Source organism: Pimephales promelas, chromosome 15 (assembly GCF_988280905.1).
Source record: "Pimephales promelas chromosome 15, fPimPro1.hap1.1, whole genome shotgun sequence".
Classification (NCBI taxonomy): Eukaryota; Metazoa; Chordata; class Actinopteri; order Cypriniformes; family Leuciscidae; genus Pimephales; species Pimephales promelas.
The window spans coordinates 29,066,148-29,086,395 of NC_142783.1; the positions used below are offsets into that span (position 1 = coordinate 29,066,148).

Below are 20,248 nucleotides of genomic sequence, written 5' to 3' on the forward strand. Positions count from 1 at the left end.
ATTGACCGATCGTTTCACTTGATAAGACCCTTATTCATCATCTGGAATCGTTTAAAGCCCTTCGAACAGTTGAAACTGTCTTTTGGACCTTGAACCAATTGGAAAATCTTGGAATGTTTTCATCAAAAACCTTAATTTCTTTTCGACTGAAGAAAGAATGACATGGATATCTTGGATGACATGGGGGTGAGTAAATTATCAGCACAAGTTTTTTTTTAAAGTGAACTATTCCTTCAACCCAGTGTCCTAAATTCAGCATTGTTTGAAAATGAAGCAGCCCTGAACAAGAACGATTTCTTGGTGGTTCCCAACTTCACCTCGTCTTCATTCTAGCACTCTTTTACCCTTTGATTAGAATACAACAAAGCTTGTTGCATGTAAACTAAAACAACTCGCATGAAATGCTTCCACACCAACAGATGAATGCAGACTTTCAAGAACTGCTAAACCAAATGCCTTAAAGCGTTCGAAAATGAAGCCCTTGTGGTTTTGATTCTCGACTCGACCTCCCTTCATTCCTCTTTTCTTCTCCTCCTCCCCCACCTGGTAAGGAGATTCATTCATCAATAATTGATAATTGGTGAAGACAGGTGAAATGGAGAGGTAATTTGTTGAGTGCAGGGCCAGATGATTGGGTTCTTTCTCTCTTTTTTTCTTTCCTTCTCAGAACTATGGAGTTTACTGAGTTCAGCTGCGATTCTCGGCGGCTCTCAAGGACGCAGCAGGCTGGTCTTAGCCAGAGGGCTGTTCCTCTCTCTCTCTCTCTCTTTTTCTCTTCATCTTTTCCCATTCACTCTCTTTGTTTCAGGCTCCATCTCGATCCCTTGCTCCGCGTGCACCTCAGCAGGGGTTGTCAATACTCCACGCGCAGCTGTAATAGAGTGGTCGCTGATGTGCAGCGCTGTAAAGTGACCGCTCGCTCGTGTTCGACGTAGTTTCAGATTTCTTAACGGCAAAATAAAACCGGATAGCACGTGACGGGTAGAGAGCAGTGGCATACGTGTGCTGGAGAGGGTGAGGAAGAGGAGGGAAGACTTATTGATTTTAGACAAACATCTTAACCATCCCTCGATTCTTTTTGTTCTTCTGCCTTTCCCTCCATCTCCATGTTTCTCCATCTGTCTCTCTCTCTTTCGCTAATGAAACTCCAAATGAATTGGAGCACGCTCACTGGTTTCTCTCCCTCCCATCCGACTCTCTCCCACTTATCATTCTCCGCCGCACTCTGCCTCCATACAGCACATATATGTGTGGTTTGTCAAGAGAGATGTGTCCTTTCTCTGTACCTACCTAGTAATTTTTTTAAGAGAAGGGTAATGATGTGTTTGCATAAACTGAATTAAGAGAAGCCGTCTGCTTCGCTCTCTTTTGGTTGCTCGCAGTCATTTTCACATTTACGGACGTTGCGTTTGATCAGTCTGTGTTTAAAAGATGTAGATTTAGGTTGGATGAATGGCCATCACAAACTCATCCACACTTTAATTTCTACTTTTCAGTCGAATTGAAGACGGACTGATTCCCTGATTAGGGTCTTTGTAGTGCTCCTTGTAGGTGTTTAACCCTACAATGCATGGGACATGAAATTTTCTAAATAGTTAGAAAATTATTATTCATTTTTAAGTGGGATTTTTGACAAAATACATGAAAAATTGAGTTTAATAAAAATGTGTTTAAGTATCATATTTTGGCTCATATAAGAAGATGTATTGAGAATATGAAGCTTATACTCAATGAGAAAAACTCATCAATTTTATTAAGAGGTCCAATCTGAGCAAATATATGCAATTTGGTGCAGTTGCTGATTTTTCTATGGCCAAAAAGTAAGATGAAATTGTAATGTAAATCAATGAAATATTTATTACAGTATTGCTGATCAGTTGTCATTGTCTCCCAATGTAGTTTTAATTGTGGGGAGCAATACATAATAGCATATAAACCTTCCTCAATAGCCTGATGAATCCTATTTGATACTCTCATTTTAACATGTTTTTTTTCTAAAATAATCATTTGTGCGTAAAGAAAACCTCAGTTTTTTGTCCAGTAAGTGTTCATTTTGAAATATTACTATACCAATATAAAAGTTATTCATAAGTTTACTATAAAAATCAGTAAAGATTTCACCACATAGTAAAAGTTGCTTGTAAAACTGATGCTTTATACAGTATATCATATTGCATTACATCATAACATGTATCATACCGAATTATACAAAACTGCTTGAATTGGATAAAGAGGAAATGTTTTGATCACACTTTACATTAGGCGTCTTTAACCACCATGTGTTTATGAAAAAAATGATTGATAATGTTTACTGCACTTTGTTCATGTATTGCAAAACACTTTGGTATTTTGGCAAAACAGGTGGGATTCGGCTAAGGTAAGGGACGTGTAGGGCTATGGTCTGGTTTAAGGATGGGTTAAAGTACAGTATAAGAGAAGGTTCAATAGTGTAATTATACAATTCATTACAGAAATACATTTAAAAACACATAAATGTATGAAATAAGTGCATTGTATTAAAACTATACATTTAAATGTAAGTACATAGTTAAAGACTTAATATAAAGTGAGATCATTGGTTTGGAGTAAATTTTGTATGAGTTCATTCAAGAATATCTGAAAATCAATAATGTTCCAGTAGGTGGAAATGTTACAAGGGAGAAGGAAGAACTGTTGCTTCAAACAAAGCCATTTATTGTTTTCATGTTATGGCTAATATTAAAATCACATGCTGCTGTTATGGTGTCTATATATTATTCCTACTTTGATTGTATTTTTTTCAGGATGTCGAAATCTGCTGATTAGTATCAGCATACAGAATCACATTTTATCTTTTCTTTTCACTCATAGGAGAAATGGAGGAGGAGATGGAGAACCCCGAAATGGTGGATCTCCCAGAGATACAGAAGCATCAGCTGAGACACAGAGAGCTCTTCCTCTCTAGACAGCTGGAGTCTCTGCCTGCGACACACATCAGGTAACCCACAAAAAGCTTTGTCGATATATACGTGTTCTCGCTTGCAGCCGACCAGACTCGCTCTCATTAGCGTCTGCGCTCATCCCGGCTCCTTTCAGTCTTTTTCATGTTCTGGCCTGATGGAATCCCCAGCACAGAACAGTGTTAGCCTCTCGTTCAGTCACGCTGCTCTTTCACTGGTACGATCCAGCAGAGAGCAGGTGAAGATTGAGTCAATCTCGTTTTTGCTCAAGAGCTGGTGTATTTCATCAAGTCGTCTATACATGTGAATAGAACCATTTCATGAGTATGATGCCCACTTTTTTGGGGGGAAGTTGCTGGGTAATCAATGTTCTCAAGAAAGCAGAAAAATACCAGATCACACTGGCCAGGTATCGTCTGTCTGGGTTCGACATGGATCTCACGAACAGTTTGTGGAGAAAGTCGGACTCAAGGGTGGAGCGAGCTTGGCCTTAATCCTTTCTGGATGAACGGGTTCTTCACTGTTTGGTGACGGGAGGTGGATGGCCAGCATCAAGCCTCTCGGGTTGGAACGATTAACCGAGTGACTCAATTTTAAAATAATTGTTGATTAGCATTTTCCTCCTCTTTTACTGTACCATTTGCAGTGACTCAAAAAAACATGAACAAGGATACTCGCAGTGAATACCAAAAGAGGATTATGCTTGGAAACCTTTTCATTTAAAAATAGAGATAATTCACTTTAAAAGTTATTAAAATGTGACTGCGTTAACCACAACTATAGCTAATTAATAATGTCACGTGAGGGCTTTGGCTACACTGCCAAAAACCTTTTCTTATTCAGTATTTTTTTGTTTTGTTTTCCAGGACAATAAATATATTAAGTACTCCTCAAACAAGAGATTTATTTGTGAAAAATTATAGTTGAAATAGTCTTCATGGGCGGAAAGAAGTTCATAAAATTAACCTCTCTACGTTTTCTCTGATTTTTCTAACAACTGTCATTTTACTGATGAAGTATTTGATATTGTTTTAACGATATTTAGAATAAACTAGACAAATTTCAATGAGAAAAATATTTATTTTTTTTTGCAGTGTAGCATTTAATTATATTTATAGCAAAAATATATATTTATGGTCCTTTTGCTACAATTCTTATTGATGCAAAACTTGCAAGAGGCCAGGCTATTTACTTTTGCATTTAACTTAGTTTTCTAGGTTTATTGGGTTCTGTCAGGAGTGCTAATTAATGCAAACTTAATAAAAAAAAGTACAAATAAATGTTTAAATGTTTGACTTAAGCATATTCTCTTGTAGGCTATCTTAATATCTTGGGGACCAGTTTTTTTATTTTATTTATGAGTTTACAAACTTTATACATATTAAAACCTACTGACTGAAAGAAAATAACATTGTTTGATATTGCACTTTTTTTTAAATCTGACTGACTTCCTCAGTCAGATTACTTGAAAATCCTCAAAATAGTTACATTTTTAACCCCAAGCTCAGTCGGTGAGATGTAGATAATCTATTGTTAATGAATACACCTGTCTAACTACAACCAGGCAACAGTCACAGACACTGTTTGATTGTAACATTTACTGTTACGATTTGTTATGACTACCGTTACAAACATTTCACTATAGTACGAATCTCTGTCCAGCAGCTCTGTGAATGAACTGCGCAAAGTAATTGAGATCAGTTTAACGACATATGGGACTGAGGTTCAGTCCAACCAGCGTTAAAACTGTGTTATCTGTTGCGTTTTCAGGGGGAAATGCTGTGTTACACTTCTGAATGAGACGGAAGCCCTCAAGTCATATTTAGACAGAGAGGTGAGTGTCACAGCACTATGCCAAGGTGTTTGCACGCATGTGCAAAATCTTTAGTTTGCATGAGTTTGCTTTTCACTCCGTTCACAGTCTGTCTTCAAGAGGGAAATGTTTATCTGACGTGTGTGTGTGTGTGTGTGAGAGAGAGAGCTAGTTTTGAGTCCCGATCCAAATGAATAATTCAGTGTGTTGACCCAGTATGTTCCTCCTCATATTTAGTAATGAGGAGACTGTAGACTCGAGTAAAGCCAGTCCTCTAATGTCAAACGCTGGGCTTCACTGGTTCATTTGTCTGTTTGTTTATATTAAAAGAGAGAAACATGCTTTAAACGAGCATGCATGCACATAAGCTTCGTCAGCGAATTAAAAGTGTGCTGCACTTAATTGCCTGATATATTCACGGTGAAGTCCCTTTTCAAAAGAAGTTCGAAATACCTTATTTATATATAATATTATATTTATATAATATTTATATAATATTTCTGTGTTTAAATGAATGTGGTTACACTTTCTTTTAAGGTGTCATTGTTACAGCTATACAGCTAAGCACTGAGTTATATTAAAGGTACAATATGTAAGATTATTGTAATAATAAATAGGGGTGTAACGATACCCTCATGTCACGATTCGATACATATCACGATACTGAACTCGTGATACTCCCAAGACATAAAAGGTTAACAAAAAAGTGCTGTTGATTAAAATGCTAACTTTGATATTACATTGTGGGTGTAAATGAGTAGGTTTGGACTTGGTGCTGGTAACCCAACGACAACGGTGACACCAAAATAAAAATATTCATGATTCTTAAGATGAAAATACAGAATTATTTAGATGAATAAATATAATGTTTAATATATTTATTATAATGTTGGACACTTTTTACTGGTCAAGTAACATGTCATTTGGCATTATCAGGACCCACATATTCATATCAATATATCATATTCCCCCATTGCATTATTATACATTATAGTTAACATTATATATAGTAGTTTAATTTAGTACTACTGACACTGATTTTTGTATTGCGATATATTGTGCCACAATATTTTGTTACACCCCTAATAATAAAATATCCAAAAATCACTTGCACTTGTGATCCATTTCAATTCAAGCACTTTATTTGTCCCCAGGGGGAAATTTGAAGGCACATTACAGTAGTTTACATAAGCACATTGCACAACCAACACTACATACCACATATCATTAAAAAACTTTACAAAGCGGACAACGGAGTCTGCTTCCCGAGGGTAGCCATTCAAACTCCGAAAACAAAATTTCGGAAGTTGAACGTTTCCTGAAGTTGTGTACTTACAATATCTTAAAAGTTCTGAGAAATTGAGAAATTCCCAATTTAAATTTTCACTTCTCGTCTGTCACCTCGCCTGTAATATCCGCGTTATCCCTGGTTTCCGCTCATGCAGTACAAACTTAGTAACCATGGAGACAGACGTAGACAACAGCATTACGTCTAGATGCAGTTATTTTCGAGATACCGAGCGCTCCACATCCGTGACAAACTTCGACTTGTCAGAGCTCTTACATGTACTTTATTAGACAGGTGAGCAAATGTACATGCAACTAATCAATGTTATACATCTCAACATGATGACATTAGAATATGATCTGTATGTTATTCTAATGTTGTTCTAATGTTGAACAAACAATCACATAGAATAACATTATAACTTTCAACACACTCAAATGCAGCTTAGTGTGATAGTGTAGACCAAACTGACCTGTGTGAGTAATTCAACACTTGTGGGTAGTTTAGTTGAATTAAATGACCTTATACCTTTACATCTACGGGACTCGAGGGTGGTGACGTGCGAACCAGTTCTTTGTGTTTCGGCAGCCAAAGAACCGGTTCTCGGCCTGGAGAACTGGTTCCAAAGCGGGACCAACTCTTTGCTGGACTAGAACCAGTGGCGGCTGGTGAAAATTATAGTAGGGGGGGCTGAATAAGAGGGGGGTCTGGGAGTTCCCCCCCAGAAAATTTTGAATTTAGTAGATGTGATTTCCTGCATTCTGGTGCATTTTAGGCCTTAGGCCATGCCCTTACCTATACCAATAAAATAACTTAAACCAGTCAATACCAATGGTCAAATAATACAATAATAATAATAACAGTTTGACAGTTAATGATAATGAACAAGTTGAATGTTTATTATGCTCTGTGTGCTGACAGAAAAAGTGCAAACGCATAATATTGATAAATTATAATATAGGTAATACAAAAAATAATAAGTAATACAACAATCTAGTTTAATCAATCCCCAGCTGTAGACTATATATTTTTGACAATTGGATAATGGATAACAATGTGTTGATACTAGAGAAAGAGAGAGAGAGAAAAGGCTCTGAAAAAGAGGGTGGGACAACGTTCTTGATTGTAACACCCAAGTATGAGAAGAAAGTTGATTTTAACTAGTATTAAACACAGTAATCTAGCTCAGAACTTAAAAACATCAAAAACAAAGCAAACACACAGGTATTAATATTCCTATAACTATTTTAATATCAAATGTGTGTGAAACAGTGTTTATGTGTGTGTGAGTGAGTGAATGAGTGACAGAGACAGACAGATCAATTCCCACGACTAACTTTACATTATTTCCACTCGACGTCACTGGCGCTGCCATTCTGCTCTCATCTGAGGTAAAAAAATGTCCCGTGGTGCGCGTGCACGGTGCACTCCCCTAATCTGATACTGTGGGCGATATTTTCAGCGCCCCCAAACCATAAAATTTGACGGCGCTGATTGGCGAAATATAAACTTTTTTGCATAGCAACCGGGGAACCATTGGCTTAAATTCCAGCACTGTGGGGCTGAGCGAACTGGCGCCCTGAGAAGACAGCCTATTGGCTATACTACTACACCAACATGATAAAAGTAACGAAAGTGAATGCAAATATCATTCTGGTGAGTTCAAAACACTTTTAAAAGTAAAACCATTATTAGCATATAATTAACACAGATTATTTTTCAAAATGATAAATTATAATATATATTAAAAAAACAGACAAACAGGTCGGAGGGAGGGCGGCGCCCCAGCGCCCTCTATGGGCGAGCCGCCCCTGACTAGAACCGTTCTTTTACCACGTCACGCTTACGTTGGAGGCTGGGGTGGGTTTAGATGTGTCCTAAACATCTTTTCTGACCATAATAAAGGATCGCAAAGCCAGGAGAAACATTTGCAGAAACACGATGGAGTCCGCCTTTGTAATTCTTACGCTTGAAGTTAACGCAAGGGTTTCTATTTTTGTCATTTTTTTTTACTGAAGACATTATAAGCAAAGAAGAAAACGGTCACAAAATAGAAGAAATAAATGGAAAGAAAAAAAGACACAAGACAGGGGTAACTTATCAGAAACGATTACATATCAAATGAAAAGATTATAAGATTTACATATTTCAATTGTTTTTAAAGCTTTCTTGGGAAACGAGTTGGAGATAATCCCAAAGTAATGTTGTATTTGCAAGCATTTCTAGTTAAGATGTATGGCGACGTACACGGTGACGTAACGACGTCGTTCCCTGGGCGCTGTCAGTGGAAAAACAAATAGGTTCTGAAGCGGTTCGCAAGTTGAACCAACTCCGAACCAACTTTGAACCAGCAACAGTTCCGAACCAGTTCTTTTTTTTTTGGTGGAAAAAAGGGATAACAGAAGGCGTTCTGGCAATTTCCCGGGATCAACGCGCTGTGTGAAAGGGGCTAAAGTGGCAGTACGACTATGTCACGAAAGTGTGAACTCGGAAGAAGACACGAGTGTTTAGGGTCACAGTGAAGCACAAATCCAAGCTTTACTTTTGTGTACTTTAGTGCTGGAGCCTAGACTTAATCAGGGTGTCTCTTGGTTTTGCAGGATGCCTTTTTCTACTCGCTGGTGTACGATCCTCAGCAGAAGACTCTGCTGGCTGATAAGGGAGAGATCAGAGTGGGCAATAAGTACCAGGCGGACATCACTGACCTCCTCAAAGAGGGTAAGATGTCTCTTCACCATATTGAGTTAGACAGCCAAAGCTCTGAGCTCTTCAGATGAGACCACTAACATATTCAACACTATCTCTGCTTGTGTTTATCTCTTCATATTAATATTCCACTCAAATATGAACTGTTTTCAACATTAATTATCAGAAATTTGAGCCGCAAATCGGAATGTTAGAATGATTTTTGAAGGGTCATGTGACTAAAGATTGGAGTAATGATGCTGAAAATTCAGCTAAATGCCATCACAGGAACAAAAAAATTTATTTAAAATATATTTAAGAGTTATTTTAAATTGTAATAATATTTCACAATAGTACTGTTTTTATCTTAAATCATAAGAAGAAGAAAAAAACATGATATCAAACTTTTGACTGGTTGTGTATATTTTATAATTATTATTATTTTGGATACAGAGTAGTGTTGTGGTGTTTAGTGTGTTGGTTTGATAGATAAAATGCTTTATTTTATGGTACACAAAAGGAAAAACTGTGGAAAATAAAATTGTAAGAACTAAATTGAGTTCACATTAAGCCTACTTCACACTACATGATTTTAAAACGTCGGGCTGAACTGTGCGGTTCACACTACATGACGTTTTGTCATGAAAAATCATGCGATAAAACGAACCAGAAATGACGCGAACACCACACGTGCCAATACCTAGCGAAGAAGACAAAGAACACAACACGCAAATATGGACATGATCAGACTGAAACTAGTGCTGCAAACTGTTTGCGTAATGATTTGCTCTAAGAAAAAAAACGCAAAAAAAATAAGATTTACCCGGTGACCTCAACCCATGTCTTTCTCTGATTGGCTGTAGCTCATGACATCATGAGCGTCGTGCGACAGCTCTGGATATCTAGCATGCGAGATATTTTTCTGGGCTCTTTCATACTAACAGGATTGATGAGCATTCATCGCCCGCTAATCTCCCGCGATTTGCACGCGATAACACCCTGACCAGCCGGCAAGCTCAACGATTTGCTAATAGAGAGCCTAAGTCCCTCCCCTTCCGGTCGACCACCTTGGGACCTTATTTCGGAAAAATATTGAATGGTAGTCAATGGCGAGAGACAACAAATATTTTGATCTCGTTTGAATTGTGCCCTGAATTACACATATGATGTTTGTCAATTTAAAAGATACATTTTAAAGTAAAGAAAGTCACAGTTTGATGTAAAACCGTTGAGGTATAAGACTGTGAAAATTCGTAATTACAAAGACTACAAACCCCAAAGGCGCACATTTTCTCTCAATGAATGAAGCTAACTTTACTGAGGCTAATGTCTGTCATTGTTTCTATAGTCTTACGTTATAATCGTAACGTTACGCCGTCATGCATGAGTGTTTTGTACCAGACTGCACACACATGTTACTCTTCTGTTTTATGACAAACTGCGACGTTTTTGACTTTCAGAATTATCTTTTAAATTGACAAACATCATATGTGTAATTGAGGGCACAGTTCAGAGGGAATAAAAAGATAAGTTGTCTCTCGCCATTGACTACCATTCATATTTTTTCCGAAATAAGGTCCCATGAGCCGGAAGCGGAGGGGCGGGACTTAGGCTCTCTATCGGGCTCAAATCGGGTTTAAAATCATGTAGTGTGAATTGGGTCAATGTGTTGCAGTAGTGTTTTTTTTTTCTCATATATGTATTGCATATGTTGTATTCTTCAAATGTATAAGAATATATTTCTTGGGTTCAAGTGATTCAATACTTTATTGTAACAATAAGAATAAGAATAACCATTTTGTGACAATCTTAGTATACTACACTTATAATGTCTGTGTTTCTCTATACTGAGTAATTTTTTATTTTTTTTTATTTATTTATTTTTTATTGTGTTTTGTTGATGTTTTGTTCCTTTTTTTTGTTATTGGTGTTGTTTTCTTGCTTTTGGAAAAATAACGAAAATAAAAAAATCATGTAGTGTGAACTAGGCTTTAGATGAATGGTGGCTTCAGGAAGAAGATGAAGTAAAAGTCTCTTTTAAAAACAGTGTGCGTTCTGTAGTGAATGTGATCTGTGGCTGTTGTTTTGCAAGGAGAGAATGATGGTCGAGAGCTTGAGAAACTGGAGGAGAAGGTGTGGGATCCCAGCAGCCCCCTCATCGAGAAACAGATCGACCAGTTCCTCGTCGTGGCTCGGTAAGATTCTGCAGCGTGAGCGGTTTTGCTCCATTTTCCGTGTGCCAATCTGTTGTGAAAGAAACACTGAGTTTAAAAGACGATAAACAACAAAACCTCAACCATGAAATTCTGAAGATGCCTTTAATTTTGTTATTTCAAACTGCATATTTTGCTCAGTTCACTCCCTCACTCTCTTTTACATTTTTTCCCTCTTTTTCTCAAACTTCCCCAACCCCCCTCCGCTGCAGGTCTGTGGGTACGTTTGCGCGGGCTCTAGACTGCAGCAGTTCAGTTCGGCAGCCCAGTCTGCACATGAGCGCTGCGGCAGCCTCCAGAGACATCACACTGGTACGGCACATCTCATGTTCTCACACTCCACACACTGCTGGAACACTTCACACTTTAGTTAAGCTCAGCAGGTTCATACCAATTAATGGCAGACATTTAAAAAAAAAAAAGAAACCTTTTTGAATCACTTGTCCAATTTTGAAACTGGTTGTAAACGCTAATGGATTTTTTTATTTCTTGAATGCATGGTCAATTCATCATCTTCTAGTGTATTATGGCCAGATAATAGTAGTTGAAATTACTGTAAAATTACTATATGAATCCTGTCATGGTAGAGTAGAGGTATAATAAATGACTCATTCTGAAATATCAAATGCAGAAATGCATAATCCTGATGCTTTTTCATCATATTATTTTCATCATTTTTTTTATTTTTTTTTTGGCGTGCTCATCTTTCCAAATCTCATGTCGTTATCTTTGTCATCGGATACTATTTAGCTTTGTCTGGTAAGCTGTAACATTACGATTTCAGCCACAACAACTTTCAGCTATAAATGCCATAAAATATCACGTTTGTTTTTTGTCTGAAAGAGAAAATAGCCTTGCAAATTTGAAGTGAAACAGTTGACATCTGATTACAGAACCAATGACGTGAAGCACAGTGCACATGGAAAGATCCAGGTTTAGTTAGATTTAATGTGACCGCTAAAAGATGAAATATTGATGGAAAAGAGATTGCGTTTACAGAATATATTGTTTTTTGGAGACGCACAGACCTCTCTGTATATCTTTAATCCAGTAAGATATGTGCATCTGCCCAACAATCTGAAAGCAAATTGCAGTTAAAATTCATTGCAATTCACAATTCAGTTTGTATTTACTTTTGATTTTATTTGCACATTAATAATGCTTTCATAGGTAGCCTTACTTGTTTGCCCATGCACTAGAGAGTGAAAGGCTATTTAAACCAGCATCTTGTGTTATACATGAAAACATAGAAACTTTTGTCCCTAAATATAAGAAAGGAACATAAGAGCCAGTTCCTCTTTTAAGGAGTTGTTTATATCAGCCAAAAATTAATTTAAGCTTGAGAGATTATTGTTGGTATTCTGTTCTGTACGTCATAATGGTCAACAAAAGCATCTTCTCAGTTTGTAGTAGTTTGCTTACAGTCAAAATTGCATTAAACAACACCGACTGAATAATTAAATGAATAACTAAATTGTACTCTTTAGGTTTATTAATTTTTTTTCAAAGTTCTTTGCATTGACATTATTCCATTGACACCAATTAAAGGTGCAGTGTGTGATTTTTAGCGACATCTAGTGGTTCGGTTGTTAGTTGCACTAAGGGCTCAGCCCACTGCTCACCCCTCCCTTTCGAAGAAGCTACGGTGGCTAAAACGGGACAAACATATCGTCGTCTGAGACAGCAGAGAATAGCCAGAGTAAACTAAGAGTGGGTGACATTGTCACTGTACCAAAGACACAGTCCATTAATAAACCACATCATGGATAAAGTTTACAAAGCCATAGTCAGGTGAGGATCAAGGGTCTTAATACATAATATAATATCAGCTGATTTTCTTGCAAATGTAACCAGCACATTTCTCCCCACATAGCAAACCCATAATACAGAGAGGCAGAACAATAACATGAAACTATGCAACTATATATTTTTTCTAACTGGGTAGTAAAAGTTTAGCTGGCTAAATATGAGCTGTTACTGTGGCTGAATTGGTTAAAGCGTAAGGCATTGTTTATACATGAGCCTGCGCGGAAAAAATGACATTATTGTAACAGCACGAGCCTCTGCATCCCCTAGACACAATTTACTACACACAATAGGCTTTTTTCCACTCTGATTTTAAAATGCTTCCAATATCGACTTGTCGACCACGATCGACGGGTTGGTGATTCCTGTAACGTTACTGTTTTAAGGTCAATATGACCTCAATATGAGTACTACTCAGCTGTCTCACAAACGTAATCAGCACATTTATCCCCACATAGCAAAGCCATAACACAGTGAGGGAGAACTAAGCCAAATGAAACAATCCAACTACATAGACCACTGACAAGGGAAAAGTCACTACACTACTGCTGCTTCTCTTTCATGGTATGAACAAAATGCGCTCTGTAGTGCTGTCTGTTCGCGTTCGGCTACGGTAGAAACTTGGCATCACAATATGTCGACCTTCATAGAAGGGGGTGCCCGCTGTTATGTAGATAGAAATGTCTCATTCTAAGGTAATAAAAACATTACGGTTTATTAAGTAAGTTCTTTATACATAATTATGGATGTCATATTGCATTTCTGTTAATAGATACTCACAATTTTTACATATTGCACCTTTAATATATTATTTTATAATATGTTATATTATGAAATGTATACTTATTCAAAACAAAGGCTACTTTAATATGACTACTTTTGGTTTCAGCGTCTGTCTCAGTGTCCATAATTTTCAGTTTCAATTTTGCTTAAATGTGAAGTGTGTCAAAGTGCGCCAAACAGAATTGGAAAAATAAGGACTATTACAAACTGGTTTCACGAATACTTTGCCATTGGTCAGTCAATCAGATAGCCCTACACCAAACTCACTCAGACTCTGTCAGGATGCTCAAATGAACTCCATAATTTGGGTGGCAAAATGTGATTAGAATGTAAAGTGCACAGTGATAATCACCATTAGATCAAGTAATCTCCACCAGGCGATTATGTAATAATTGCGACAGGCCTGTTGCCAGCTCTGTTCAGTCTCTGCCTATAGGATGTACGAGAAGAGCAGCAGAACAGGGTATTCACTCTCCTGCCACCCAACTCTGCCCGTTGTGTACAAAACATGAAGGAAAGGTGCCAGAGGGAAACATCCACATGCATAAACACACACTCTCGTGCTGCCCACACAGTTCCTCTTCATCTAGTGTCAGTGATGTGTTGTTCCCAGGGTTGAGGAATTCAGATTTTAGAGTTGCTTGACAACACCTTGCAAAAACAATGGAGATATTTTGTAACTGAGCCAACAAGTAATCGTGTTTTCTTATCTCAAATGCTTTATCTTCAGTTTCACGCCATGGACACGTTGCATAAGAACGGCTACGACATGACACGGGCCATCGCGGCGCTGGTACCCCAGGGTGGGCCGGTGCTCTGCAGGGATGAAATGGAGGAATGGAGCGCATCTGAAGCCAACTTGTTCGAGGAAGCGCTCGAGAAATACGGCAAAGACTTCACTGACATCCAGCAAGACTTTGTAAGTTCCTCCCAAGCAGTATTTATTTACATGAGCAGAAGAGTGATCAAATTGATTTGTGCTACAGAATAGTGTGGCTTTAGAAAGATCTGTGCAGCATATGCTAAGATAATTGTGGCAGTAATGACTGATAAACTGCCTTTGTTCAGGGGACAGTGAGTGTGCCAAGTGCATGTTTAACTCTGCCACCTGGTGGTTGATAGATGTATGTGCATTACTGAATGTTTTAGCTTTGGGCTTCCATCAGAGATTGTCTACTTAGAGAAACAGGGAGGAGTCTGTCATGGAAAATGGGCACACCCTAAAGAAGTGAAGCAGCTTATTTAGGGACACAAAGGATGGGAAGTGGAACTGGATTTTTGTTTGCCATCATGACCAGATTTGCTCTAATAAGAGCAAGATAGATTCCTTAAAGGGAAATTCACCCTAAAATGAAAACAGTCATCATTTACTCACCTGTTTGGTGCTTTTATTTTATTTTTTTATTATTATTATTTACTTAACTTTCTTCTGTGGGAAAGTTTCTTGCAACAACAGTTTTCAAAGTGGAACACAAGTTCATATGACTCATTTCACAAAATCTTAAGCCAGAAGAAAACTTTGTATATGAAACTCATCATAATCTAAACTTGCATTGAGCTGCACCTCAAGAGCCACTGCAATTGGATCAGTCAGTGATTTGGACTAATCCAATTAGTGAAACTGACTCGATGATCTAGTCATGGTGATTTTCAGTCGGTCGGTGCATGCTTTTTTCCCTAAGAGCACACATAATCCTAAATTGAAACATTTAGAAGCACTTATGGGGTGCAATACAAATTTATCAAAATGTATCTGCCCAAACAGAAGTAACAAGAGTTTACGTTGAATTCAAAGTCAGATACAGTTCATCGTGTAATCAAAATACCAATAAAAACTGGCAAAAAAATAAATAAAATATATGCATGCAAGACTTTTAATTATAAACGAGGCTGAAATACACTTGGACTCTTATTTTGAAATGCTAATGCTTTACTGTTGCCGCCGTCTGCTCTTTTGAAAAGATAAGGGAGATAAAATGTGTACTTTTACAACCATCTCCAACATATTACAACATAAACACCATAAAGTCAACATTGTCATAATTCCTCAACAGTAGATCTTAAGGAGTCTATTGGCAATGTAAACAGCTCTAAAAACCTGTTGAATGCACAACAGAGGCTCATTTTTACTTTGAAACCTGCAGCTCTCATACTTATTTAATTAAATCATAGCCTTTTGAATTGTCTTGGTTTTCCATCCCTAAATTTAAGACCTCTTAAAATGATAATTAATACGTTTGTTATTTCATTTAAAATATTCAAACATTTTATTCGCACTCGTTCTCCTAAATACATTTTACAGTTCGCACAGATCTATTTTTAATAGCAAATGTGAATGAAACACTTGACCAATGTTTATATGTGAACTGTGAACTTATATGTGAGACTTTTGATTAAATCATTCGATTCATATGAATAACTTGCAATGTCTTTATGAGCATTTTGAAGCATCAAAGTTTAGGTTTGCATGGAGGGACAGAAATCTCAGATTTCATTAAAAATATTTTTTTTTTGTTTCGAAGATGAATAAATGTCTTAGATAAATATATGAACTAAATAATGACAATTTCATTTTTTGATTGAACAAATATGGGGTTAAATGTCATAAACAGCCATTTTGTTAATGATTTTAGTGAATTATTCCTTCTAAATGACCTTTTTTTTTATTACAGCTTCCTTGGAAGTCTCTAACCAGCATCATAGAGTATTACTACATGTGGAAGACCACAGACAGATACGTCCAGCAGGTAATACAACACGGCTGTCTCAAGTCTCTGTGTGCAGGTAGAGAACCTAGATAGTTTTCACACTGAGACTAACTGGTTCTTGTTTCATCCAGAAACGATTAAAAGCAGCTGAAGCTGAGAGCAAATTAAAGCAGGTTTACATCCCAAACTAGTGAGTCAAAGTTCAACCCTGGATTTAATTTCACCATAAGCTTTGAGTGCTTGCACTTTGACCAGATGAAATCCAGTAACCCTTGTTTGCTTTTTTCCTACAGTAACAAGCCCAACCCTAACCAATTAAGCATGAACAGTGTGAAACCAGGGCTGGTGAATGGAGCCGGCGCTCTTCCAGGAGCACCAGGCCAGCCCGTCGGATTGGGCCGCGCATGCGAGAGCTGTTACAGTGAGTATTTCACCGGCTGTCAATGTTAAAGGTGACATTAAACTGTAATATGAAAATGTATTCAAACTATTAAAATATGAAGATCCAAGTTTATGCCAATAAATGGGGCTGTATTGTGCTAAAAGCTGAAATCAATCAATAAATAATAATCTAGCATAAATCTTTGGCTTTTCCTGGGTGTCTGAACATGCAATTTAGGTGTAAGGTTAGCATCTTCGACACTCCTGCCCTCTTTAAATGCAAACTGCAAAGGATCAGAACTATCTTTATCTTGCTGTACAATTTGTCTCTTAAGTGCTTTCTCAAAAGACTTCAGAACTATTGAAGTAAGAGCTAGCCCTCCTTATATAAGATATAATCAATATTAATATTGGGATAACATGAATGTGTTCATGCATCATGATGACGAGAGTTAAGTATTTAAGCGCAAGAACATGCGAAAGGGAACTCAATTTGTTACTTTCCACGTTCCCAGTAAGCGCGCGCCCATAAATCCGCATCTCAAACAGCACGAATACAAAATTGAGCTCTTTCACTTCTTCTTGCACTTGAACAGACATTTTCAAACAAAATTAGTTCAAAATGCCTATCTTGGCAAATATCCTCATAAACAGGAGGTAATTATGTCTTAGGTGAATGTAAACCGTTGAGAACGAGTATATTGAATCTGTGCATTAGCTCTTAAAGTGACAGCAGTCTAATATTGCTGCTGCTGTCTTTTGTTGTTTTGATTAACATTTAAAGCACTTTGAATTTTAATCCACAAAATACAAAGAAAAATCACTCACTACTATAGACTGTCTAACTTTTGTAACTTTAATAAAAAAAATAATGTTTTAATGTTTCATGGCCGGTAAAAAAATATTTATGGTCTTTGTCATTAAGAAAAACCTTTATCGGTTTTGTTAGGAATAATAAAATCTGTACTGAGGTACATAAATCACACACCACTTCTGAAAGTTCATCAATATTTTCCGAAAGATTTTCTGTAATGGGCAACCATTTTGTGCCATCCTGTTTTTGGTCTTTTGATTGCGTTTATAGTGCAGTCAAACCGTGTCAGAGTTCGTTCGGAAGCGGACCGAACCCTCCTGAGAAGGTGGGTCGTCTCGGTCCGCTTGTTTGGTTTGTACCAGGGTTCAATGGGATCGATCACAAATATTCAAATGAACCGCACTAACAGAGCAATCACACCAGAGTTTGTTTTAATTGAACCAAACCTACCTAACCTAAGTCTGAACACACTCTAACACTAAAAAAACTCCTAAAAGTTAAATTATAGCCAAGTCAAAAGATTAAAATGATAATAATGACAAAAATCACGTATAAATACTAAAATTGAAATAGAAACTATAATAGTACATATAAATTATACAAAAGTAACACTGTTCTACATGTAAATTATATATGTTATGATTGGTTTACCTCTTTGCATAAGCAAGTCATAAGTAATGAAGACTGAATACAATAAAGTAGCTTTTTTACTTATTTAGATAAGATCCTGTTTTCCGTTGTGTTGGCTTTAATATTAGTTCAGGTCAAAGGTTAAACAACAGTGGGTGTTGGATGGAGCTTGATGCGTTTTGTTTTTGTGTGCAGCCACTAGCTCGTATCAGTGGTACTCATGGGGGCCGCCCAACATGCAGTGCCGACTGTGCGCCTCCTGCTGGACTTACTGGAAAAAATACGGAGGTCTGAAGATGCCAACCAGACTGGATGGAGAAAGGCCCGGACCCAACCGCAACAACATGGTGGGTGTGAAGTGGATTCTCTCCAAAGTCAATTCTCCACATGAAATTCTCTTTCTCTCCCCACGAGTCGCTTTTATTTAGTCTGTTTCTTCTTTTACTGTGCAATTCTGTTTTATTATGCCTCTTTGTGACTGTTAAATGAATGCCCTCCCTGAACGAGTGAATAAGCGAAACTTTGTCTTTCATTTATGTTTAAAAGTGGAATTTGTTCACTTCAACAGATTTTAAATGCAATATTTAGATGTAACTGTCACCCAGGACTTTCATCTCACTGTCTGTGTTCAGAGTCCTCACGGTCTGCCTGTGAGACACAGCGGAAGCCCAAAGTTTGCCGTTAAGACCAGACAGGCTTTTTTCCTGCACACGTCTCAGGTGACAAAAGCGGCCCGACGCGTCTGCCAGGACCTGTTGAGATCCAGATACTTGGCTAGACACCCGTACATACCTGTCAACACTGCCGCTATCAAAGCCGAGTGTGAGTATTTGCTGTCGGACATGACTGGAGTTGGAATTGCTCTGATGATATTTATTATGGAATTTATCTATGAATTATGTGGTGATTTAATGGTTTTTTTCTATAATAAATTGTGGTTTAATGTCAAATAAGACTGTCCAAGATTAGGAATGGGAAAGAAGGAAAATCTAGCTATTTAAAAAAATAAATCTAGCTTAAAACACATGCGCCAAGTACTTAGGGAAATGTACTTTTTGTATTTTTGTGTTGGTTTCATTTTATTTTCAAGAAAAGTTTACATTTAAATCAAGTAAAAAGTAATAGCTTCAAAATAAGGGTAAAATAAGGTTTCATTAGTTAACATGAACTAAGAGTCAATAATACTTCCACAGCTTTTATGCATCTTAATTTTAATATTTACTAATACTAACACTCTGAGCTAACATGAACAAATGATGACTGACTGTACTTTATTAACTAATATTAACAAAAATGAATAAATATTGTAACAAATGTATTTCTCAATGTAAAGCTCAACTAAAGTAAACAAACGAAGCCTTATTGTAGTGTGACCAAAATCTTAATCATTATTTTCAAAAACATTTTAATGATGTTGTTCAAGGTAAAAAGTATTTTTTTTTTTTTTTTTTTTTTACAAATGTTTAATTATTAATAAATATGATTTGAGGTTATAAAATGGCATCTTACAGCCTGAACTTTGTCATGAAAGTTATCATTTGGGACATTTACACAGTCATTAGGGTCTGCAGTGCTTTTGTCTGCATGTTGGCTGCACCATGTGACTGATTTGGTGAACTAATGTTTTTCAAATATTAATTTTTTCAATATTAACAATACATTTGAACAACTTTTAACAAAGAAATTTCTATAAAATAAAATGCGTATCGGAATAAAAATAAAATAAAAAAGATACTAAGCTACTTCACTTAAATTCTTTTAAAGAGGCTTTTATTTTTTCATGAAGTTGTACTATTCTGATATTGTTTTGTCTTTACACCCCCCAAAAATCAAAAGATGATGAAAAGCATGCGTTGTTAGAGGTGTTTTCAAGTCTTGCAGAATAAACTAAAATGAGCTTTGCATCATTGACACTGGCCTGTACAATATTACCTTGCAAGTTTTAAATAAATAAGTACATATCATTTTAATACTGTTAAATGTGTATAAAAAATATAATATACATATTTCAGGTGCTGTGCGGTTGCCAGATTTGTCCAAAAAGCCGGCACCTCTAAAGCAAACAGTAAGAAAGCCTTTGGAGTCAGTGGTTCGATATCTGGGTGAGTGAAGCGGTCTTGTCCTCAAAAACCTTTACATTTGTTTTTATAAAGCAAACCCATTTTAATCATGTTTTATCCAAACATGT

The 20,248-nt window shown here is 36.9% G+C and overlaps 1 protein-coding gene across 2 annotated transcripts in view; it reads left to right on the forward strand.

The window, feature by feature from the left end:
* mta1 (metastasis associated 1) overlaps positions 1-20,248 on the forward strand; it is a 43,648-nt gene that overhangs the window by 18,814 nt on the left and 4,586 nt on the right. For both annotated transcript variants that reach the window (XM_039667428.2, XM_039667437.2), the window contains exons 4-15: positions 2,851-2,977; positions 4,710-4,773; positions 8,641-8,758; positions 10,818-10,920; positions 11,151-11,250; positions 14,258-14,446; positions 16,200-16,274; positions 16,367-16,425; positions 16,529-16,656; positions 18,256-18,407; positions 18,693-18,882; positions 20,073-20,162. In XM_039667428.2, the coding sequence (XP_039523362.1) occupies positions 2,851-2,977; positions 4,710-4,773; positions 8,641-8,758; positions 10,818-10,920; positions 11,151-11,250; positions 14,258-14,446; positions 16,200-16,274; positions 16,367-16,425; positions 16,529-16,656; positions 18,256-18,407; positions 18,693-18,882; positions 20,073-20,162 (1,395 nt within the window). The remainder of the gene's footprint in view (positions 1-2,850; positions 2,978-4,709; positions 4,774-8,640; positions 8,759-10,817; positions 10,921-11,150; positions 11,251-14,257; positions 14,447-16,199; positions 16,275-16,366; positions 16,426-16,528; positions 16,657-18,255; positions 18,408-18,692; positions 18,883-20,072; positions 20,163-20,248) is intronic.